Genomic DNA, 26,980 nt, shown 5'->3' with positions numbered 1-26,980 from the left:
ATAAAATAGTTAAGATGCAATTGCCTAAGAAGCTTTTCTTTTTTTTAGTGCATGTAAACTGTTTTGGGGTGGACTGGACAAGGGAATTATAATACTTGGTCATATCCTGAACTTCTATAGATGATCAACCAAATCTACTTACCCACCTGATTCTTCATTCCTATCCCCTTCAATTCTAACACTTCAAATTTTCAATCTAACTTGATCCAAACTTTTCCATTTTCTATTAGTCCTTTGGAATGCTTGTTTATAGGGAACAAACTTACCACCTTCAAACTAAATATTTTCCGCTACAATTCTTTCCACAATCCTTTCTTACTAAAACCTATTGGTAGCTTCATGGGCCTAGAACTTGAGGCCTAGAAAGAAAGATTTATCTGCCTGAATTCAAATGTAAGTGTTGGATATTTACTACCTATGTGACTCTGGGCAAAACACTGCTTGCCTCAGTTTCCTCATCTATAAAATAAGCTAAACAAAGAAATGGCAAACCATTCCAATATCTTTGCCAAGAAAATCCCAAACTGGGTCAAAAAGGGTTGGACAAGACTGAACAACTACTACTAAAACCTGGCTTTTCCCCAATGATCTATGTACTTTCACTAATGATAATGATAAATGCACTTTCACTAATTTTCTTCAGCTCATTGATCAATATTAGAATACTAGAATACTTCCTCCATTACTTGGTAACAAACTCTCTTCATGCTACTTATATCTACCACCCAATCACAATCCTACTACCTATTATCTACAGATCCCCAGGTCACTGTCCTTTCCTCAATGAGTTTAGTATCTGGCTAACAATTTTTTTCCCCTTAATTACCACTTTCATATCAACCACTTCTAAAACATACTGACTATCCCTCAATATTTTTTCCTCTTTATTTTTTATTGAAACTTTTTGTTTTCAAAACATATGCAAGGATAATTTTTCAACACTGATCCTTGCAAAACCTTCTGTTCCAATTTTTTCTTCTTTTTCCCCATTCCCTCCTCCAGTTATCCAATATACGCTAAACCTGATAAAAATATATGTAAATCCAATATAGGCATACATATTTATACAATTATCTTGCTGCACAAGAAAAATCAGATCAAAAAAGAAAAAAAATGATAAAATAAAATTCAAACAAACAACAAACGAAGTGAAAATGCTATGTTGTAATCCACCCTCAGTTCCCACAGTCCTGTCATTTGGCTCAGATGGCTCTCTCCATCACAAGATCATTGAAACTGGCCTGAATCATCTCATTGTTGAGAAGAGCCACATTATCAGAATTGATCATCATATAACCTTGTCGCCATGTATAATGAACTTAGTGCTGCTCATTTCACTTAGATCAGTTCATATAAGTCTCTCCAGACCTCTCTGGAATCAATCTGATTGTTTCTTACAGAACAATAATATTCTTCTATAACATTTATATACCATAATTTATTTAGCCATTCGCCCTGATGTCTCCCTCAATATTTTAACCACTTAATTCTGCAACCTAATTCACTTCTATGAGCCACTCCACCCCACCTTAGTCACAAAGATCAAGATCTCCTTGATCTTACCTCACAAATGTACTCCATGCTCAAGAATTCTGAAATCCCTAATTTATTGTCCTTTCATCTCTTCCTAACTTACTCCTACTCTTCATCTTCACATAATCTCAATTCCATGACTCTTCAATTATCTCCCAGATAATTGCCTTACACTAGCCATGCACTCACCTCCCCGTCATAACTTTGGTGAATCAATTCAACTTTACACTGTTCTCCTTTCTTGAATCCTAGACCTTTATCTATCATCCATTATGCCCAGCCAACCCTCAGCTTTGGATCACTCTTTTACTTTCATATATGGGCTGCTGAATGAAGATGGAGAAAAAAAATATCACACAATAATTCTGACCGGATCCACTACAAATTTGTTATATAACTTCAACTGTTGTTAGGCAATCCCACTACACTCCCTTTATCACACTCACTATCCCATTTTCCACAGCAGCTCTTCTAAATCCTTTTCATCTTTCCTCAAATCTCCCTCCATTCTCTTAATTGACAACAGTTCCTTGTATTTTCACAGGAAAAAATGAAACTATTCACTGTGAATGTCCTCTTCCCTCGGCTTCCTCATCTCCTATCATTTCCTACTTCCTACAATCTTCCATGTAGATTCCTCAAGCAGGAAAAAAACTCAATTTTTCCAGCTCCACTAACAATGTCCTACATCTCTTTTGTAGTAAACGCCTTGGAAAAGCTGCACCTTTCCACTTTCTCTATTCTCATTCTCTTCTTAACTCTTTTACAAATCTAACTTCTGACAATATTATTTCACTAAAATTACTCTCTCCAAAGTTACTAATAATTTCTCAGTTGCTAAAATTCAATGATCTTTTCTCAATGTCCTTTTCCTTCTACCTTTATGTGTACTTTATGGGATCTTTGAGATCACACCTTTCAACAAGTGTCCCTCAGGATTCTGTCCTGAGCCATCTTCTCTTCTCCCTCTACACTACTTTACTTGGTGATCTCAGCAGCATTTATAGATTTCTCTACCGATGTCAGGAGTAGCTAATTAGCAAATGGTTAGAGTAACAGATCTGGCATCAGGAAGACATCTCCCAGAGACTAAAATCTGGTCTCAGATACTTACAAGCTTTGCAACCTTGGACAAATCAGTTCTCCCTGTTTGCCTGCTTTCTCATTTGTAAAAACGAGCTAGAGAAGGAAATGGCAAACCACTCCAGTTTCTTTGCCAAGAAAACCCCAAATGAAAATAAATAAATAAATAAATAACAAGCTAAAAATAACTAATGATTCTTAAATCCATGCATCTCACCCCAGACTTTGTTTTTCTTCAATATTCTACCACTCATTGTCTTTAAACTAATTTCGTCCAAAACAAAACTTATTATCTTTCCCCCTAACAGTCCCTTGTCCCCCACATTCCCTATTACTGTAAGTGTAACTTCCATTCTCCCAAATGCTCAGGCTCACAATCTAGGAGTTATCCTCACCTCCTTACTATCTCCTGCCTCCCACATCAAGGCCTGCCAATTTCACCTTTGCAACATCTCTCCAATATGCTCCTTCTCTCCTCTGACACTGCCACCACTTTAGTGCAGGCCTCATTTTCATAATATTCTGCTGGTGGGTTTGCCTGGCTCAAGTCTCTCCCCATTCAATATTCAGCCATTAAAGTGATTTTCCCAAAGCAAAGTTTTTACCCTACTGCCTTCAGGTTCAAATACAAAATGCTCTGTTTGCTATTTAAAGTCTTTTATAACCTAATCCCATCCTAACTTTCCAGTCTTCTCAGACAGCTGGATATGTACACTTTAATTCATGACACTGGTCTCCTGATTGTTCCAGACACACTATCTCTCAATGTAAGCATTTTCTCTGCTTGTCTCTCATACCTAGAATTTTCTTCCTTTGTCATCCCCTCCTACTGGCTTCCCTGACTTCCTTCAAATCACAACTAAAATCCCAACTTCTACAGGAAGTTGTCTTTTCTTTTACAACAGGAGTATTATGAAAATATTTTGCATAACTACACATGTATAATTTATATAGAATTGCTTGCCTTCTCAATAAAGGTAGGAGGGAAGGAGAGAATCTGGAACTCAAAGTTTTAAAAACTAATGTTAAAAAGTTTTTACATGTCACTGGGGAAAAATAAAATATTAAATAATTTTGCAGATAAAAAGAAAACATTCAAAAACTTGAGGTGGTGAATTAAGGAAGAAAATCACAACTTACATTTCTGCTTCTTGAACTGAAACATGCCTTTCTTTTTCCAAGTCTATCTTATTACCTGATTAGAAAAAAAAAAAAAAATGAACTTTTAATGACGGCTCATTTTCACTGACAAATTACAATAATCACTTCACAATTTTTATAATACTACAGATTACAATTTTTTTGTTTGGTTCTTAACTGATATTATAAATGAAAAATTCAGACAAAAGGAGAAAATATCAGAGTGTCCACTGACTAAAACTAATAGTCCATTTTCTTTCTACAAGACCATAATCAATAAAAAACCTAGTTCATTTGGAAGGGAGGTTTCTTTACAGTTTCTACAAAATGTTATATCATGACATAATAAATGTAATAACAACTATGACCATAACAACTTTCAATTGATTGAAGAATAAAATAATTTTCTACTATCAAATATAAAGAACATCAAAATCTCATTATTAATTCTCTTGAAGCTAACAGGACTCATCTAGGCTTTTCTATCCATCCTGAAGCTTAACTTTTTGTGTTATAAATGGCCAATTTCTTCCAAGGAACTCTATTGTCTTTCCAAGAAGCCTCTCTCACCTGAAGGCACCTTACTTTGTTAAGAATCAACTCAGAATCCAGTTGGCTAGTACAATCCATTAGGTTTTTACCACCATTATTTATCTTGATTTTCCTTGATTCCTTAAATCCAGGAGCCTGAAGCTAAAAGAACATACATTTCCTTCTATTTCTATTTTTTTGTTAACAAAGCATTTGTTGCATGGGCAACCATACAACTGTGACAGAAGACAGATAAAATCAGTGAAAAGAGTAACGGGTTTATCATTCAAGTTTCACATGGTTTAAGCCTTTTAGTTCTCATTCAGCATGGCCTCATTTGCTAAGTTTGACTCTGATATTAGTTCATTAAAAGAACTATGATTTCAGCTGTCTAACTTCTGTCTTAACCCTTGGCAATCATTTCGCCAGTACTTAAATTATGGACATTTCCATTCTATACATCATCCCCTTCTCCCCATTTTAAATATTCATTTCCACTGACAATGGCCTTGAAAAATCCCCTAACTTCTTTTGGGTTTTGGAATTTGGAACTACTTCATTCTTCCTTGGCCACTGCAGGTTAGAAAAAAGGCAAGTTTGGGATTTTTGAAAGCTAGTCTCTCTCCCACCTCACTATATCATATCTGTGCTAATACAAAATACCTAATACAAATACAGAACTTCTGCTCTGATCTTAATGTAGATTCTCTTCTTATAACTAAACTCTCCTTATTTTCTCTTATTTTCACTATCACAGTTCCCTATTCACCAACTCAAATAACATATCCTAAGACCAATGAGTACTGGATAATTTTTCGTTTTCAACTATTGACTCTTAATTACTTATCTCATGGTGAGTCATGAATCTAATAAACTGTACTTTTTAATAAATGGCAATGCAAACACATTAAACCCTACCCTCCCCCTTTAAAAATTAGGTAGGGACATCGTAAAGACAAAATATGTGACTTAAGGAACTCCTGGACTAAGAAATTCCATCTATCCAATATAGGCTGCAAGTCTTGGAAAGCTGCCTAGAATATTGAGAAGTTATCTGAGATGCCCAGGATTATACAGCTAATGTATAATAGTCGTTGTGCTTTAATACTAGCTTTCTATCCACATTCCATGGGTCACTTCTTCCTAACAATATCTTAAAATACCCAATTTCCTGAGGGATTGTGGCATAGTATGGATAAAGTGCTACAGTATTTTCAAGCAGCAAGCTATCAATCCAAATCCTACCTCTAACACTTAATAGCTGCTTAAGAAGTAAAAAATTATTCAAATTTCTCTGACTCTTGGTTTCCTTACCTATAAAAGAGGATTATATCTATATCATCTACCTCACAAGGGCTCAAACAGGATGCTTGTAAAACATTCTGCAAACTTTAATGCATTGTCAATTATATTAATATTACTAAGGTTTTTAATCAGTATTCCAAGATACCTTTTACATTTTTACTATTATTTCAAATCAAATCAAAATTAATTTGAAGCTATAGAAAGTATACATAATACTATCTCCAAAAAAGAGAGGCTAAAAATCTTATAGTTGGATGACAAAAAAATAAACATTCAAATCAATCAAAGGGACTGTATTTAGCCAAGACTAACAAGATAAAATATAACTAAGAAAAATGAAGAGTCCTGATAACATTTTTAAAACCAAAAAACTATAAGCCCACAGCTGGCTAATATCTGGCTTGGTAACTCATGTAAGAGCCAGAGTTTTTAGATGAGATTAACAAGCAATGATATGTTTAACATGGCTTCAACAAAATATCCATAAATAGACAAACAAAAAGGGATCTAGACTAACATTTTTTAAATGTTAAAGTAGATTTTGTTCAAAAGTTAAATGTATGATGAAGAAATAAAGATGCACAAATATAGTGCAAAGACCCACTTGAATTAGTCTACAGCCTTCTAGTTGATCAAAGCCAGAATAGTATATGCAATACTGTTTGCCACATTTTAACAAGGATCTATCAAGAAAAAGATGACTTAAGAGAAAGGCCCGGAAATTATATCCAGAAAAATATTCTGTGGAAGAGAAAACAGAGTGGGAGAAAAGGGAAAAGATAGTGACCTTAAAATATCTGAAGCTATATCCAGATGTATTTTTTATTCCATTTATTTTTGGCATTTTGTACTGCAGAATTCTCAAAATTCTGTAATATAAGCCAAACCACATCCAATACAATACAAACCACGTTATCGGGAAACATTTAACAAAATAAATACACAATACCACATAATTTAATTAATGTTTTTCTAAGTAAGCATAACTTGGGATTCCATTTGTATTTGAATTTAACATCACTATTGCAAACAAAAAAGCTAATCTCTTCTGAACCACCATATCATTGAAAAGGGCATAAAATTACACATTATTATACTATTTGGTTAATCATATAATTAATCAACCTTTCCTTGGGCAAGTGATGAAAATGGGACAATTAACTGAGCCAAGGATGGAGTAGAATTACACTTAAAATGTGATTTGCAGTTGTTTAATGATCCCAAACTCTTATTTGCTTTTAAAAAAAAAAAAAGCCCATTTTTTAAAAACATCATTATTCTCTGAGCATGGCAATACAGAATATTATCTTGGAATAATCAAAATTGTAGGTATGCCAAAACAAACAAACAAAAAGAAGATAGAAAGTTAAAAGTTAAGTAAGCTACACAGTATACTGCCAATGTCTCAAGTATTAAGAAATACATTACTCAAAGTATGTTTGAACATGAAATTAATCTAGATTAGTCATGTAGAAAACATAAAAAATCACAGATGGACAGTCCATGGGCTTCTTCTTCAGAGGAAGATCTCTAAGATGTTAGGATTGTTTAGAAAGATTTACAGAAAAAATATGTACAAACATTATATGGAATAAGACGATATGGAGACTCTGTGATCTGTATCAGAGAATGGAGAACCTATGCTGATGGGATCATGAATATATTATCAAAATCTATTTAGCAAAATATTAGATCCATTCCACTTAAGAATGCAAAACAGGTGGAAGTCAGAAAATCAGATTTCAGCTTAAAGTAAAGGGAGAGACTAACAATTAAGAGTTCAGTAAAAATGGTTTGCTTTGCACAAAAGTGGACTGATTATTACCAAAAATGTTCAAATCATGAGTAGATATCCACTTACAAGGAATATTACTACTAACAGTCACTATTTATGTAGTAATCATTATTTGCTAGATACTATGCTAATCCCTTTATTTATTATTTCATTTGATACCCATAAAAATTCTGGGAACTATGTGTCATTATTACCTCCATTTTACAGATAAGAAGACTGAAGCAAACAGATTGAATGATGTGCCCAGGGCCTCACAGCTACTAAGTATATAAGGTCACATTTGAAATCAGGTATACCTGGCTCCAGATATTTCTCTTCGCTATGCCTCTTCCCTCTCCTCCTTGCCCCCACCCTCCAGCCAATAGTATTAAATACTGCATGGACTAGAAAGCTACCAGGTTCCCTTATAACTAAGATTCATGAAGAAAATAGCTAAGAAAAAAATTTTGACTGAATCTATGCCTTTATTGATTTAGATAACTCCCAATGAGAAAATTACTGTACTAGTTAAGAACAGCACCTCTTATGTTACTTACAAATCTTAAGGTGATGGCTACGAAGCACTGGGAGATTCGTGATATACTAAAAAGTCATGCAAATAGCATATCAGAGGCAAGATTTAAGTGTGATTCTTCCTCATCCCAAGACTGGCTTTTTTATCCACCATATCACCATATTATTCACCAATAAAATAAGAGCAACTTACATTGATTTAGAGGTTTATATTTACAAAATATTACATACTTCCTTTGTCAAGCTTCACAAAAAAGGCAAGGAAAATAACTTCATTATTTTCACAAGTAAGATGCTTGAAAAGGTCAAATAATTTACTCATATCACAAGAATAGTAAACTGGCCAACTCAGAAATGAAACTCAATTATACAAGTTATATACTCTTTATGAGTTCACATCGTTCTGTTACTATTTTAGACCAGTTAAAAAAAAAAAAAAGTAACTTCTTTTCCATTAAAAAAGATATAAACAGGGCAGATAGATGGCACAGTGGATAGAGCACCGGACCTGAGTTCAAATCTGGTCTCAGACACTTAACAAAAAGATTCAAACAATTTGTTAATGCAAATTTAATTAAATGAGGTTGATTTTCCTAATTAAGATGCTAAGTTACCAGAGTCACCATTTTGAGAAATAAATTAGAAATATTACATTTGAAATGAATTTTTTTTTCCTGAGGCAATTTGGGGTTAAGTGACTTGTTAAGTCATGCAGCTAGGAACTGTTAAGTCTCTGACGCCAGATTTGAATTCAGGTCCTCCTGACTTCAGGGCTGGTGCTCTATCCACTATGCCACTTAGCTGCCCATTTTCTAGCTCACTCATATTAACTTTCAAAAAAAGTGGCTTATAGCCTAAGTCATTTAATCCCTCTGTGCTTCAACATTCTCATCTTTAAAACATAGTTGATAATAGATAATCTCAAAATTTTCAGCACTGAAAATGATTCTAGGTTGAGCCGTTTTAAAATATGTTTAAGTTTCTTCACTTTTTTGACATAATTTTAGAAACATTAAAAGGTAAATACTTCTTCCATGAAATATGGAGACATAAGACTAAGTTAAAATAAATTAAATACTTACCAACTATACATAAACAGATTTCATTGCCCAACATTTTTCTTAATTCCTTGACCCAGTTTTTTACCTGTGTATACAAAAAGTATGTATTGAAATACAAGTCCTACTTTGGATCACAGTATTTTATTATTTAACACAATATGTGTTACAAATAATTTGCTATAAGGAAATAACTTTAATCCTCACTCTTTTTTTAGTCATCATTTTGAAAGTTAAACCTCATAACCAAAAAAAAAATTTTTTTTGAAATTTTGAAGTTGAAAAATTGAAATTTAAACAGTGCACAAAGTTTCTTTGATTATGATTAAATCTCATCTCTAAGGCTTAATTTTTTTTTTAAAGCAACAAGATAAATAGAAAGTGAAAACAAGCCTAACAGAAAAAGATTTGGCAAAAAGAAGCTAAATAATCCCTCTAAATTACTCTATAACTCTACAAGTTCTTGCTGAAGGACTGTACAACAGAGGAATTCTATAAGGATTGTGTTACCTACTAAAGAAAAATGGATACTACTCCCCCTACTTGCTCAAAAGAAGTGTGCCCTATATTTCTCAGTCTAACACTGCCCAAATCTCTTTGCTCCAATAACACATATCCTGTGGGACACTTGATCCTTTATTCTGTTTCCCACAGGGAGAATTTGATAGTATTTTCACAATGGTTGTACTCTGTTTATCCTCTCAAATGACAGAACTCACATGGGATTTATTCTAATAAATGTAGCTTGCACTTATTTATGGACCTGATAACGAGATTTTTTTTATTTTAATTTCTTTACATGATAATATAAATTACATAATCACATAAAATTGCTAGCTCCTTGCCTTTTTCTTAAGCACTCTTATTATATTGCTAAACATCCAAAAGATCCTCCCAACCCATTAAGTCACCGTCACTCAGACAAAATATTATTTCTTTTGTTCTTTAAATTACTTACACCTAATTGGCTAAGGAGGAATAATATTAAGAGCAAACAACAACTACACCAAGACAACAATTCTAACAGCTACTGATTGCTTTTCACTTAATTTTTTCTCTTTCTGGATAATATTTTTCTACTAGTTATTAGCAGTGAAGGGCTAATGAGCATGTCTTCATATTGCTTTCAACCAAGAAAAAATGTGCAAGATTAAAAAAGGCAAAACTACTTGCTAAGAGTCAACTAGTTCTTTCAGCACTTAAAAAAACCTACTTCTTTGGCTATATCTTTATCCTATATTTAATGAACTGTCAGTAAATTTAAGAAACATTAAGTACATATTATGCAGAAAGCATTATACCAGGTCATAGAGATAAGACAAAAACAAAAAAATGCATGTCCTCAAAAACTAGTCTCACATGTATGACTATAAAATATTAAATATAATTTATCAGCAAAAAGATAAACAATACCTTCTGAAAGGAATCTTCATCTGTTATATCATAAACTAAAATAGCTCCATTTGAATCTCTGTAGTAAATTGGACCCAATGCATGGAACCTCTCTTGGCCTGCTGTGTCCTAGATTAGATAACATAGGAGGACAATGGAAATACTAAGACAGGGAGAATCTAAAATGGTTAAATTTTAAAATTTATTTCTACAGTAAGTAAATCTGCATGATTTCCTCTAACTTACTTACATACAGAAGTTACCTGATATAACAAAATCTTCAAAAATTTAATTATGTTCAGGGTATTTTACTCAAAAGCGAAAAGTAAATAGATATTTTAGAAAGTCTAAAAGGCTAAAAAAGAAAAGAAAAGAAAAAAGTTGGAAAGGGAAATTATTTGCTATGGCACCCTTCAAAAACAAACTATGAATGAGAAAGTTTAAAAATATAAAATCCTTCCCCAGGAAGGATTACACCAATACATAATACCAAGTAAAATTTATACTAGGAATACAGGGCTAGTTCAATATTAGGAAAACTATTAGCATAATTGACTATATCAATAACCAAATTAACAAAAACCCTATGATTATCTCAATAGATGAAGAAAAAACATTTGATGGATAAAATCCAACATCCATTCCTATTAAAAACACTAGAGAGTATAGAAATGGGTTTTGCCTTAAAATAGTCAGTAGCATCGATTTAAAACCATTGGCATGCATCCCATGTAATGGGAATAAACTAGAACCATTCCCAATAAGACCAGGGGTGAAAAAAGGTAGTCCACTATCACCACTGCTATACAATATTGTATTAGAAATGCTAGCCTAGGCAATTAAAAAAAAAAGATTAAAGGAATTAGAGTAGGTAATAAGGAAACCAAATTATCGCTCTTTGCAGATGATATGATGATATACTTAGAAAACCCCAGAGAATCAACTAAAAATCTAAAAAACTTTAGCAAAGTTGCAAGATACAAAATAAATTCCATAAATCATCAGCATTTTTATACATCACTAACAAAATCCAATAGCAAGAGATACAAAGAGAAATTCCATTTAAAATAACTGTTGATAATATAAAATATTTGGGAATTTATCTGACAAGGGAAAGTCAGGAGCTACATGAGCAAAACTTCAAAATACTTTCCACACAAATAAAGTCAGATCTAAGCAATTGAAAAAATATCAAACGCTCATGGATGGGTCAATCAAATATAATAAAGATGGCAATACTCCATAAATTATTTATTTTAGTGCTATACCAATCAAACTCCCAAGAAACTATTTTACTGAACCAGAAAAAATAACAAAATTCATCTGAAAGAACAAAAGGTCAAGAATTTCAAAGGAATTAATGAAAAGCAAATGAAGGTGGCCTAGCTATACCAGATCTAAAATTATATAATAAAGCAGCAATCATCAAAACCATTTGGCATTGGCTAAGAAATAGAGAAGTTGATCAGTGGACTAGGTTAGGTTCACAGAACAAAATAGCCAATAACTATAACAATCTAGTATTTGACAAACCGAAAGGCCCTACCTTTTGGATTAAGAAATACACTATTTAACAAAAACTTCTAGAAAAATTGGAAATTAGTATGGCAGAAAATAGGCATAGACCCACATCTAACATCATATACCAAGATAAGGTCAAAAGGGGTTCATTATCTAGACATAAAGAATGGTACCATAAACAAATTAGAAGAACATAGGATAGTTTACCTCTCAGATTTGTGGAGGAGAAAGGAATTTCTGACCAAAAAAGAACTAGAGATCATTATTAATCATAAAATAGATAATGTTGACTATATTAAGTTAAAAATTTTTTATACAAACAAAACGAATGCAGACAAGATTAGAAGGGAAGAAATAAACTGGGAAAACATTTTTACATCCAAAGAATCTGATAAAGGCCTCCTTTCTAAAATATATATAGAGAATTGACTCAAATTTATAATAGTTCAAGTCATTCTCCAATTGATAAATGGTCAAAGGATATGAACAGACAACTTTCAGATGAAGAAATTGAAACCATTTGTAGCCACATGAAAAGGTGCTCCAAATCATTATTAATCAGAGAAATGCAAATTAAGACAACTCTGAGATACCACTACACACCTGTCAGATTGGCTAAAATGATAGGAAAAGATAATGATGAATGTTGGAAGGGATGTGGGAAAACTGGGACTGATACAATGTTGGTAGAACTGTGAATAGATCCAACCATTCTGAGAGCAATTTGGAACTATGCTCAAAAAATTATCAAACTGTGCATACCCTTTGATCCAGCAGTGTTTCTAATGAGATTATATGCTAAAGAGATCCTAAAAGAGGGAAAGGGACCCACATGTGCAAAAATGTTTGTGGCAGCCCTCTTTATAGCGGCAAGAAACTGGAAACTGAGACCATCAATTGGAGAATGGATGAATAAAATTATGGCATATAAATACTATGGAAAACTATTGTTCTTTAAGAAACAACCAGCAGGATTTCAGAGACGCTTGGATGAGGATGAGAGGCTATATGAACTGATGCTAAGTGAAATGAGCAGAACCAGGAAATCATTATACACAGCCACAACTATATGGCATGTGGCTCTCTTTGACATGAGATGATTCAAACCAGTTCCACTTGTGCCATCTGAAGAGAGACACTACACCCAGAGAGAGAACCATGGGAACAGAGTGTGGAACACAACATAGCATTCTCATTTTCTCTCTGTTATTTGCTTGCATTTTGTTTTCTTTCTCAGTTTTTCTTTTTCTTCCTTCTTGATCTGATTTTTCTTGTGCAACAAGATAACTGTATATGTATACATATTAAAAAAAAGTATACATATAAATATTTTTGGATGTTGTTTGGTTATTTAAACATATGCATTATTTCTAAAATTTCATTTTAAACATCCAAAGCAATTCTAATAGACTCTGAACAGTATTTGTATTCAGAAAATTCAATCCCTAGGCAATTCGGCCCTTCTCCAGGGTCTCCTGGTAGTCTTCTCTGATCTGTAGGCAGTGTAGATCAAATGGAAATCAACACATGCTATGTTCACTTCTTTTTTCTATTTTTTCTCTCCCATGGTTTTTCTGTTTTGCTCTGATTTTTTTCTTCCAACATGATTCATAAAGCAATATGTATTAAAAATAAATTTAAAAAAAAAAATAAAAAACATTTTAAACTGAAAGAATTAACTTAATTAACCAATTTTTGGTTAATTCCCAATTTCCTAATTATTTAGACTAAACAATTTCAGAAACACCCAAATTTACCGTATACAGATGGTTAACTTACCCATATTGCAAGATTTACTCTTTTCCCACCAATGTTTAATTTCTTTGTTAAGAAAGATGCCTAGAAGAGAAATACATTTACAATATTATTGGGTTCTATAAAGAAGAATATTATATATCATGTTCATCTTTACACTAAGGAACATATAAATGATTAAAAACTGAAGAGGGAAAAATAAGTTTCAATTCAAATTAGTGAACAACTACGGTTATCCCTTCCATACTGTAGCATCCCTTCTGGATCTAGAAAACTCAGGTAAAAATTTTTGGCCCTCCCTTCATATTAAAAAGTCTGAATTTTTTCTTTTTCTTTTATAGGATGTTTAAAGTACTTTATTGTAAAATATGGGTTGATATACATTCATCTTACACATTTCTAAACCTTTTCTGTATCATCAGTTAGCCTTCACATGTATGTCTACAGCTTCCACAAAAATTCCCATTTATTATGTCAACCCATGATATCTTGAAACAATGGGGAAAGTCACAGTGAAAAGGATATTGTACATTCAACGTGCCCTGTATTTAATGAATATAAAACAATCTGGTCCCATCCTCAAGGAGCTTTTAATGGCACCACAGAACACAAAGTATGACTATAAAATGAGACTTTACAACAGACTTTGATTAAAAATTCTACATAATCATCTATAAAGTTACAGTAGGAATTGCTTTATGGGGTAGTGAAGAGACTACCTACCCACACCAGAGGAAAAACGTAGATCCTTTTAAATATAAAATGTATATCAAAACATATGTCCAAAAGGGTTTTAGACTCTCTAAGTCTTCATTTTGAATACTTTATTTATTTGAACAATATAGCCTTTGCAAAATGCCTATGGATCCAGTTTATAGACCACAAAAAAAGACATTACTTTATAGACATCGCTTGCCTTTGATGAAAAACAACTTAATGATGAACTAAATTTATTAGATTTGGCTAGAGTCACAAATATATGTTTCTCTAATCTTAGCAATGTAAATAACTCCTTTCAAAAATGAAAGTCATAGTACCCACCTGTATCTTTATCCTATAAAACTTCTGCCACCTTATTCCCCCAAATCTTCCATAAACGGCTCAATTGTACTATGATAACCTGACATTGTGTGCATGCCAATGTAAAATGAGAGTACATTTATCAGCTATCCCTTATTCTTACTACAAGACAAGATGTACTTTCCTGATCATAAATCTTTCCAATGACTACCTTTATACTATTCCTATCTTGCATAATTCTTGGTCAGTATCATACTGCATCTTGCTCATATCCATCATGTGCTACTCCATTGTCCTTTGGGAGCCTTTAATTTTCATTCTTCAGAAATGGCGGAATCATTCTATATCTCATAGTCACTTATAGTAACACAAGAAAAATATGGTTGTTTAAATATTGGGCCATGATTCAGGAAGAGATTTGGGGCCATTAAAGGCCTCTTTGAGGCACTATATCTCAAAGATGTGGATCCAATCCTTTCTCCCACTATTCAATTCTAAGATTAAGATAATATATATTTGCAGTGCCTATTCAGAATATTTATACTGATGGACTAATTCTATAGATTATCCATTCAAGCATACATGGTAATATAGACAACTGCTCTTTTTTCTCTACTTGCTTTTTCCTGTATGGATAGTTAAACTGAACCCATGTATGACTACAATTTAAAGGGCCTAATACAATCACTACATTTTCATAAAAACAGGGGGGCCTATAAAATAGGGGAAAAAAAATCCTCTCCCATTTAAACACTATGCTATACGTTCTCTATAATATTGGCAAATATTTTTGGTAAGCATACATATTGTCATTACATTTTGAGACTAATCAAGACACGAATTAAAACTTTTTGTTTTAACATTTTCAAAGACTCTTATTGTAATGCCAGAGAAACTGAGGCAGGAGAGAGATTAGAGAGTTTTTAATATTTTATTAATGGGAGAGTAAGATTGACTGGACAGGACTCTCGTCTCAAATTATCCAGTCAGACAGAGATAAAGATATACTGGGACCAAGGAATTCATGTTGGTCCCAGGTCTGGAGGAGACTATCATCTCAAAGAATCCAGCGTCCAGCATCCACCGCCAGCCGCCATTCTCCAACCATGAATGGAGAATCTCTAACCTTTATATACCTTTTAGAGACAAAGAAGAGGGAAAGAGCAGGAAAGAGCGGGAAGCCCAGCTGGCAATCAAAAAGGAACCCAGAGACAGGATGTCTGAATACCCAGAGATAAAGATGTTAGTGAACTATCTTGGAATATTTTAGAGGGATGTTGTAAATTCTCAAGGACAGAAGATAATCAGGAGGTCTACTCTCTTGTTTATCTTGCTTGGGCTAATAATTTATAACCTTAGACTAATTGGTCCTCAGCCTTCATGGGCCAGAGGGAGATTTACAGCTTAGGGGAGTAATTAGGGAGACTGAGACAAGGGAAACTTGTACAAGGAAACTGAGTCAGGACAGTTAAAGAAAACTGTGGCATAACATTATAATCTTCAGACATACATATAAGACACTTCATAAGACAGTATTAAAAGTGACTAATATTTTGCTCTGCTGAATATTTTCTTTTAAAAAACCGTTAACATTGAAATAATGTACTCTCATCTTTCAGTCAATTATATAAGCCTATTTTTCATCAAAGGATGTTTATGAGAAGTGAGCAGAGTATTCTCTCTCTCTTTTTTTTCCCTGAGGCAATTGGGGTTAAGTGACTTGCCCAAGGTCACACAACTAGGACGTGTTAAGTGTCTGAGATCAGATTTGAATTCAGGTCCTCCTGATTTCAGGGCTGGTGCTCTATCTACTGCACCACCTAGCTGCTCTAAGTGAGCAAACATTTTATAGAGGCAGTTAAGTAACCATCCAGGTTGGTGGCTATTAATATTCTCTTGGTTAACATTTTTACAAAGATGAGGTCCAGGGTCCATTTTTCCTGAAGCTTAGGGCCAACCCCTTTCAGATACTTTGAGAATAAATCTCTTTAACAGCTGTAAATTGTGTCACCTCTGCACAGATCTCTTCTGGGAACAGTTTATCCAATCAAGCCACTCTTCCTGTATTTTTTTTTAAGGATTTTTTTTCAATAAAGCTTTTTATTTTCAAAACATATGCATTATTTTCAACATCCTTGCAAAACCTAGTGTTCCAAACTTTTTTCTCATTCCCTTTCTCCCACCCCCTCCCCAGCAAGTAATCCAATATGTTAAACATTACAATTCTTCTATACATATTTCTCCACTTACACTGCACAAGAAAATCAGCCTATATCTTTTTTCTTAACCCTATTTCAACTTTCTAATGCAGTATACCTGGAATTAAAATGTCATGATGGCTCAATCATGATTGAGGTTTCTAAAAATTCTACTGAAATTGTCTATGGCTACCAATAATATCAATTACTAAATCTCAATGGTCCTTTTTTCATCCTTTTTCACAAAATTTAAAGAGTTTTCAGAAGCTACATTGTCCAGCTTATACATGAATCTCCTCTACAACATAATCAGTAAGTGGCTAAAGTCTATAGTTGAAGAACTCCAAGAAAACCACTATCTCCCAAAATAACCAACTTGAAAATAAAAGCTCAATACAATTTTATTCTGACCTCCTCTAACTCATATAATTGATCATTCTATCACTGAATTTTTGGAGAAGACTTTACAGATGAAGAACAAGGTAACAAGGGAAGCTAAAATGAGTTAGCAAAGAAAGCCTGAAGTATAGATAAGATTATAATACTCCCTGAGGGAAGTAGGGAAGGGATACAAAAGAATGATCTCATCCTAAAGTAAGCCTTTTGTTCTTAAGTAGGTCTTTTGTTCAAGTGGACTTTTGATAACAATCCCATCCCTGCAGAAGATCTTTGGAAACTGCATCTTTCTGTATCCAATCAGATAACCAAGTTATGATGTCACCTAAAAAGGCTCAAGACCTATTCTATTTTTGCTCAATCCTTTTTAGGGGTTAGCCCACCATGGTGTGCTGCCTCATGATGGTTTTCTTCTCACCTCCTCCCCCCATGCTTCATGGTGTCTTTCTCCTTGTTATAGCTAACTCTTTTAGGATGCTAAATGCCTTTATGGTTAGCCCACTACTCAATCCATTGCAAAACTCTGTGGTTAGTCTGCTAAAACTCCTCTATGGATTTAGCCTGCAAGTCAATGGCATACTCTCACCTCACGGGTACGTTCCCTTTATCCTGGTTAAATGTGAATTCCCTACAAATGTCTTCCATTGTTAATTGTTAAAATCCCCTTCCTCACTAACTGTAATATTCTTTTTATTGCTATCCTGAAGCTATTTCATATTTATTACTCCTGGTATCCTGATGTTCTACCTCTTCATTTTGTCCACAATCTTTTCTTGTAGTAAATAAATGTACTTTTTGGGAAAGAGAAGAGCATTGTAAATTCTTCCTATCTGTCTTAAGCCTTGTGCCTCACATTTCAAATTAGGAATTGCTACTTGGACCCCCATCAACACAATGATGGGACTTTGACCTGCATTTTCTTGCTTTGTTATTTCTACCCCACCATTTTTATGGATCTATTACAGACTTCTGAATTGATCACATTTCAACAAGACCCCAGAAATACAGAAAACACAATAAACTATGGTTTAATTGTTTCTATGCATTAAGGACTTATTGTTTTCAGAGTTTGCTAAGGAGAATTAACGTTTAAGATAAGTTTCCTCATTTTCAAGATTAAAGTCTAGGGAGAAGACATCAACATAAATCATATAATACTCTGTATATAAAATAATAGGAAATGAGTTACCAAATCTAGAGTAGTCAAGAAGATCTGAATTGAAATCTGACCTTACTTCCTACTTATATGACTCTGGCCAGTCACTTTGCTTCAGTTTCCTAATCCATAAAAATGACCTGGTGAAGGAAATAATAAACTACTACCTTAACCTTTGCCTAGAAAACTCCAAAAGGGGTCACAAAGAATCAGACATAACTGAAACAAATAACAACAAAATATAACTTGTGAAAACACTGAGCATTTTCATCTTCAGATTGAAACAAAAAGCATCCTCTGGAAATCACAGATGTATCCAGATTATTCCTAAAATACACCAACCATAACAAAAAATTTCTGGCTCCTTGAACTAGTTATAGTTTTCAGTAAGAAACAACAATAACAAATTCCTAAGACTTCTTGCTTAAATCTAAAATATTTTTTTACCAGTAAGGTCTTTTCATTGCTCAAAAAAAAAAAAAAAAAAAAAAAGCTATCAATTGATTCAGTCTAACTATTATTGTCACTTAATTTTATATCAGTTATAATACATATAAATAAAACTAGCAACCTAGCCAGAGAGTACATATCACATTCCACAACCAATCCTTATTGCCAGAGATAAAGTAAATCCTAGTTCTCAAGAACCAATATTGGTTACTATAATTAAATGGAGTTTTACTACCTTTTAATGTTACCATTACTATGGTCATTATCTTCTTCTGATTAATAAATGCTAGTTAACTAATTATTTATTTCACTCTGTAGCAATTCATTATTCTTTCTATATTTTAACCATTTCTAAAGAAAAAAGACTTCATGCACAGTGTGCTCAAGCATCCTCCAAACAAATTATAGGCATTCACATCATTTATTCTTTTTGGTGATTTTTTTTTTTGGTTTTGTTTTTGCTCTCACAAAAGGATTGTTATAAATACCATGAGATAAACTGAAGGTGAAGTGACTTATGATATGATTTTGCTTCCCTATGGTGTCTCAAGTCTCCTCTTGTACCTAAATACTATCCAACCTTCATGCCTCAGCTCACCCATCTTTTACCAATTCATTTGACTCTCACTGTATAATGTTTTATTACAATGTTAACTTTTAAATACATTGCTCCTTCCCAAGAATATCTTAAAATTAAGGGTATGGACTGTGTCTTTTGCTTTTTTGATAAGTGCTACAGGCATAACAATGTCCTGAAATACTAGATGCTTAAAAAATGACTAACCCAACAATGCATATGTATTTATCTCAGATCCACAATGTACACCTGAAAAGAATCTAAGAGAAATTATTTTACATGTACTGATTAAATTCACTATTTAAAAAAACCTTATAATTAATCCTTTCATTAAGAAACAAACATTAACCTAGTTTTAAGGGTCTAAAATACAATTAATACTATGCTAAAAGTATTTTAGAAAATGATTAAGTTGTGTTATATGAACTTGAAGGAATATTAGTATGCTGTATGAAATGAGGACATAATGAATCATTAAATATATTTATCCTATAATACCAATATTGCAAGCAATTTTGAAGATTTTTACAAACTGATAACGTACTAGAACAATTTATACAATGACAATATTGTAAAGAACAACGCTGAAAGTTCTAAGAGTTATTATGATCGCTGGTGAAATATACTGTCTCCTAACAAAGAGCAGCAGATGTACGATACAGAATGGAACATGTATATTTTTGTATACAGCCAATGATGGATTTGTTTTGCTTGACTTATGGTAATTGTTAGAAGAAATTTGTTTTTCTTTTCTCTTTTTTCTTTCAGTAAGAGTGATGGATAAGTAGAGAGAAAATAAACTTGTTTATTTAAAAAAAATGCTACAGATATGAATGCTGCATATACTTTTAGATGAGGTCACTGTATTTTTAATTTAGTTTAATTGTTTTACTTTGTTATAAGAGATCTCTGAAGAGGAAAAGGAAGAATGTGTAAATGTGTTGTAAAAACAAAATACATCAATAAAACTTCAAAAAATAAACTGAATGACTCTTTTATCTGCTTTCTAAATTGTGCTTTTTGTAGGTGCAATTTCTTGCATATACTTCTTCTATAACTGAAACACCCAGCCTGGATCCCTAAGAATTCCAAAAAAGGAAGGAAGAAATGGGATTCAGGCAGAGAATCAGAGCTACCTTCAAGTACTCAAAGGGCTGTTATGGTGAAGGAAAAGACCTGTTCTGCCTTGCCCTAGTTTATGCCTTCTTATCCTGTCTAATGTTTGGCCATCTTTCCACATATCCACCTATAAATTTACCCAAAGTGATAGAAGTTTTCTAGTTCCTCTAATTTCCCCCTAAATGTTTTTAAATTGTGCAACTACCAATATAGATTTTTTCTATATGCATGCAATCAGAACCAATTTTCTTAACATCCTATTTTCAGTGTCAGCTATATTTCCACACAAAGCACACTGGTTTTGAGGTAGCAGAGTCTAGGTGTGTTAGTTCTACCTCTAAACAGAAAGTTCACGATTAACTGACATAGCTTTGGAGAGCCTAGTATTACTTTTTTTTTTTTTCTTAGTATTACTTCTTTAGCACACTGAGCTAACAAATTGCAGCATGATATGGTCTTATGAGAGTAGTTTCAAGGTAGGTTGAAGTATTTCAAATAATATTCATGTGCTGGAGACACATTTCCCTGCCCTCAAGGAACTTATAAATCTAGTTGGCAAGAGGTCATACAAATAAATTACATACAAAACCAAGCATAAAATATATAATTACAAAAGGCTATATGAAGATTCCAGGAGGGGGAAGATTACTTTCAATGAAGGTTTGAAGAACAGAAAGGATTTCAAAAGAGAGAGACAAAGGAATGCATTCTAGGAATTAGGGAGAATACAGTGAGAGGGAAAGACAAAATGGGCTTTGGAAACAGTAAATAGTATAATTTGAAAAATATATCTTATATGTAAGGGGGACAACTAAGAAATAAAATCAGAGTCACACTGTGAAAGGGAGAATCAAGTCAAACAGTCTGGATTTTATTCAGTAAACAACAAAAATAAGTGAAAATTATTGTGCAAGAAAGGGATAAGTATAAAAGAAGTTATGCATTTTTTAAAAAAATTAATTACATATGACTGAGAATAAACTAATAATAAAAATGTAGATGAACAAGGATCAGTTCATCAAGAGGCAATTTAATTGCAATATTCTATATGAAATGGAATGAAATCAAGGCAAGGTAATAGCAGAAGAAATAGAAAAAGAAGATTAGATACACTATGGAGAGAAAAGTCAATAGAATGTAGCAGATAAATGTATCTTTATTTTTTTTTTCACCCACTATAACCAAAGTTAATTTCAAGATATCTTGCCTCTTGACGACCTAATCTTTGTTCCTCTACATTTTTATTATTATAGTTTACTCTCATAGAATGGTCACATCTAGCAAACATTATTACTATCTGTGCTTAATTTCTGGTCAGGATCTAAACAGTTTACCAAAGCAAAATCTTTCAAATCCTTTAAATGACCAAAAAGTACAAAACAAATATTCTACCATAGTGAAACACAAATCAAAACAAAACAAAAAACCTATACCATTAATTCAATTAAGTGACTACCAGGTTTTCATTTGAGCAAGATCAAACTTAGTCCTAAAATTATCCAAACTTTCCATGTCTCCAATTTTTTTACTTGCTAAAACACAAACATAAAGATGTCATCTCATTTTTTTTTTAATGTCAGTGAGTTTTTTGACCTCGAAGGATGTGGATTCTTTTTCCTAGAGTATATAATATATATTTTTAATCCTAGGTTATTGCATCATGTCATCCCATAATTTCTTCAAAGGACCAGCCTAGGCTGACACAGGTCCTCATCCAATTCCTTCAATATTCCCTGGGCACAAATTCTCCTCTTTTAGAGAGACGGATAAGGTGATATGCAAGAAAGTGAAGATGAAAAACCACAAGATATGGTCTAGATTGCCCAGGAGCTATACCAGTATCCACAGAATGGTTGCTATATGCTGTAGCCCATCTCTACCCATTATATCTCTCTCCTGTCCTGGGCCACAAAGAACAGCTAACTTAGCAATCAAAAGGATAGAGAGCCAAAGTAATCTCTGTGAATACCTTTAACAAGGAATCTTTGTGGACACCCTCAAAACATGTATTGTCACACTTACTTGCCCTAGTTTGTAAAGGTAGTAAAGTTATATTTAGACTTCTAAAAGTTGATCAACTTCAAATTGGTTATCCCAGTTCAAAATATCAAATCTTTTGTTAGGTTACATTAACCTGAATCTATCTGGGAAACTGCAGAATCAGTTCCTAGATCTTAATTTGCAGGCTTGCTCTGAGGATGTAGATCAACTCATTTAGAAAATGGTATTTTAAAATTTTTTTCTTAGGACCACAAGGAAAGAGGAAGAAAAAAAAGGTTTTGATCCAAACCAGGAGTTTAGAACTCCTGGTGCAAAAATCCTATCCACTTCAAAAGATCAACATCAACTTAATTTTATTAGCTTGGAGTTGCCTAGAACTCTGAGAGATTAAATGAATCCCAATTTTACAAATGAAAAAATTAGCACTCACAAGTTGTATCTGACCATGTGTCTAGAGTCAAGGAGGATCAAATTCAAATCCAGTTTCACACAATAAGTCAGGCAACTTCTCTCAGTCTCCATTTTCTCAGATGTAAAAATAGCACCTACTTCCCAAATTATTATGAGAATCATTCAAGATAAAATTTGTAAAATTTTCAGCAGAATGCCTGGCACCCTAATCAATAGATGCTTAATAACTCCTGCCTGCCATACAATCCCATGCAACGGCAGGACTAAAATCCTAATCTTCTGAATCATAATCTAGTACTCATTCCACAGTATCAAATTTATCCTCTATTTGTAAATCAAAAGTACATGGATTTTTGTCACTCTGAAGTCAAACTTATTACACAATCTCAATTAAAAAATCCAAGAGTTTTACAAAATTTCTTCGTTTTATACTGGGACTTTCCTATGTCACACAATACCACAGAACTTAATCCAGTACTCAAATTTTACCATTAAAACAGTGACATCTTTTTAGACTATGGTGCTCTTTGAAAAGACAGAAACATGAAGTCTAGGCCAAAACAATCCAACATAAAAATGTCCCAATATATTGCTAGAACTTATATGTATACATACATATATACAAATAGTTACATATATATAAAATATTTTTTAAACATAAATTCTGAAACAAGATATTCTCAACTTTAGTTTCACCTAGATTAAAACACATACTCACAGGTTTTAATTAGTTAAAGTTGGAAGTCTCCAACTTCTCTCAATCCTTACATAGCCTAAGTGTCACCTGGTACAGAGAAACACATAGTCACCATCTCCTGTCTGGTTTAAATATGTAGTGGATGGTAGGAGCAATTAAAATCAAAGTACTAAATTATTTTATGTTCAATAATGGAAGCCAAATGTTCGAAATAACCTAAAAACTTCAAAACTTCTATGTTCACATTAGAACAGCAAGAAGGTATGTTTTAAGTGTCATTCAAAACATGTTACATTATAGATCTGTTTAATGGGCTGTTTCTGTAGTCCTTGATTCTTATTTATCTTATAGTTTAGTGACCTGTGACTTAAGATTCCTATTTGTTACACTGTTTAAATTATAATTTCTTTAGAACATAATGACTCTTGCAAGAGTAAATATATTAGAATATACAACTACCAAAATTCACTTTTAGCCCAATTCTCTTTTTACCTATGTCATTAAAGAGTCCCTATTTGCCAGAATTAAGACTATTTCAAGTACATTAGAGATTTAGAATTTTTTAAACAAACATGAATCACCTGCAATGGAAAAATTAAGACTCTGTAATATGTGGGTAATGTGAAATACATACATACACCCCCTCCTATACACAATTACTGGAACTTATGACAGCAATAATAGCTAGCATTTTATATAATATTTTGAAGTTCAAAAACCATTTTATATGGTTTTTCATTTTATTACAAAACTGGATCCAAATTCAAGCAGAAAATTTCATAGAGTTTGTCTGACTTAAAGGAAAAAAACAACTCTCCTAATCAAAAATTTTATTTGCTTTTGTATTAGTCTCTTATTTGACTATTTTACACAGGATTGACAGTTCTATAAGAGATGTCTGAGAACATCTATTCCATCTTGCAGATGAAGAAACTGAGGACCAGGAAAATTGCCCAAGTTACTTGGTAAGATCTATACCAAGCCTTCCTAGGGGAGGAGGAGGAAAGCTATACACTTTTACCTCCACTTCCCTACTGTTTACTCTATAATTCAATGAAATGCACTTTTATCATATAAAGTAACACAGAAGAACTTATAAAATATAAGTTACAGTTCTAAGTTTCTTAATTTTAGAGAGTAACTGTATTAAGTTTCTATCTGGCTGGCTTCATAGCCCTGACACAAGCAATAAATGAAACTACCAGGTCATTTCTAGAGTCCAGTTCTGCCATTAGGAATATAAGACAGGAAGAACAAAATGGAACTTGCATAAACACTTAGTCATCACCAAGCTCTTAAGTTAGATGTCAATTTCACACAACCAGGAATCAATCCAAGTCCCTTACTTCAGAAAGCCAAAACATTTCACTCCTAAGACGCTCACTACCCAACCGCTGTCAAAACTTAGCTAATTGCATGAGATCTCTCCCAATAGAATATTCTCACAGAGGGCAGAGGCAGTTGGCTTTTGCTTCTTTGAATCTCCACAGAACCTGGCAGCAGATGCTTAAAGAAACTATTTGCCACAAAAAAATAAGTTTAATAAATGTTTTTCTCTATCTTGAACATAATAAAGACGTTATCTCACAGAAATCAATTAATAAAGTTTTCATCTATCAGACACAGAATAAGCCCTGAGTAAAGGCTTTATCTCTGCCACATGGTAAGTAAGCCCTTAAGGCTTTATTTAGCCAATAGGTAAGTGCTTAGCAGATACTTCAATTACCCTGCAAATAAACCCTTAGATCTCTATGCCACAAGGCAAAGCTCTATGACTTTCTCAATCTAGTTGGCACATAGTAAAAGCTTAATAAATATTTTATTTAGCAAGCACCTAGTAAACACTAATCATTAATACCAACTGTCTCTAAAGTCGTGGAACATCTTTAAAGCTTTCATAGATTTTGGAGACAACTCAAAAACGCTTGTTCACTACAGACAGACACGACCTACGAAAAGGAGACGCGCTGCTGAAAAAGGGTAGACGGGAAACATGCACGACAAGAGAGGCTAAGGGGCAAGCGTGCTCCGAGGCGGGTTTGGCCTAAGCGTGGCGAGGCCGCAAAGGGACTATCTCCGGCGCCCCAAGGTGACAGAGCGTCCTGCGGTGGGGCGCGGTTCCTGCCCCGCCTCCCCTGGGCCCCGGTGCGCACCTGCAGGGTGGTGATGTGCTTGTCGTTGAACTTGTTCTCGCAGTAGCGCAACACCAGCGACGTCTTCCCCACGCAGCCCTCGCCCAGCAACACCACTTTGAACGAGTAGGCTCGGCCACTGCTCGCCCCGGCCCCGGACGCCGCCGCCGCCACAGCCGCCATCCTGCCCACCCGCCGCCCCTCCGAGCAGAGCCGACCTCCAAGAGCAGCCCCTACGGCGCCTTCACATCCGAGGCCTGGTCCCGCAGCCGCAGCCGCAGCCGCCCGTGGGCTCAGGCCGGGCCCTGTTGACAGCAACAACTATGATAGCGACGACGCCGGGCCCCTACGGGCAAACAGGACTTCCAGCGCCAAGCCAAGGTCCGAAAAGAGACGGGGCTCCACGTCAGGAGCCAAGGAGGAAAAGCGCTTCCAATACAACTGCCTCTAATGGCGTCTTCTTCCTCCTACGTCACGCGCAGTGTTCAGGTGACGCGATGGGGCGGGTTTATGGGAGCAGCCCGGAAGAGCTGCACCAACTGCCGCTGGGGGACTGGATGAGACTCTAATGACGCCTGCTTAGCGTGGGGTACTACTATGCCCCAGCTCTAACTTCTGGGCCTTTGCTCTAGCCTTCCCTTAGGCCAGGAATGTACTTCCTCATCTATATAAATATGTATATGCGTGTATGTACATATATGTATATGTGTATATATACATATGTGAGTACATCTGTACGCAAAACATTTTTATATATTTACATATATATACTCAATAAAGGTAATGAGTCTTTTAGAAAAAAACATTCCTTTTATAAAGGAAATGAACACTTATTAAGAGTCTGTTATTTACCTGGTTCTGTGCTATGTGCTAGTGCCTAAAATCTGATACTATTATAGGAAGGAGGATTGGGGAAAGCTGCTTGAAAAGGTAAATTTAAGCTGAGACCAAGCTTTTCCAGTAAAAACACTGAGGGGAAAAAAAAAGCTATTTTTCCTCCCTTTTCCCCTTGGAATGGAATAAACTGAATGAAGACCTCTTCTAAGAATGTGGCCTTGATCTATCTATGCCTTCAGCTTATGCCCTAATTGTGACCTGAGAATACAGTAACAAGTTGTGCTATAGCTAAAAATGCAGGTGTAGGGGCAGCTAGGTGCAGTGGATTGAGAACCAGCACTGAAGTCAGGAAGACCTGAG

General features: G+C 34.1%; 1 protein-coding gene across 1 annotated transcript in view; it reads right to left on the bottom strand.

The window, feature by feature from the left end:
- The window catches only part of RAB21 (RAB21, member RAS oncogene family), a 33,283-nt gene extending 7,309 nt beyond the window's left edge, over positions 1-25,974 (bottom strand). The window contains exons 1-5 of the mRNA XM_052000775.1: positions 25,805-25,974; positions 13,651-13,710; positions 10,372-10,479; positions 8,983-9,046; positions 3,757-3,811 (exon numbers count right to left, since the gene is read on the bottom strand). Of these exons, the coding sequence (XP_051856735.1) occupies positions 3,757-3,811; positions 8,983-9,046; positions 10,372-10,479; positions 13,651-13,710; positions 25,805-25,966 (449 nt within the window). The 5' untranslated portion in view covers positions 25,967-25,974. The remainder of the gene's footprint in view (positions 1-3,756; positions 3,812-8,982; positions 9,047-10,371; positions 10,480-13,650; positions 13,711-25,804) is intronic.
- Between the last annotated feature and the right edge of the window lie 1,006 nt (positions 25,975-26,980).

Source organism: Antechinus flavipes, chromosome 5 (assembly GCF_016432865.1).
Source record: "Antechinus flavipes isolate AdamAnt ecotype Samford, QLD, Australia chromosome 5, AdamAnt_v2, whole genome shotgun sequence".
Taxonomy (NCBI): Eukaryota; Metazoa; Chordata; class Mammalia; order Dasyuromorphia; family Dasyuridae; genus Antechinus; species Antechinus flavipes.
This window is presented reverse-complemented; position numbering and strand designations above follow the sequence as displayed.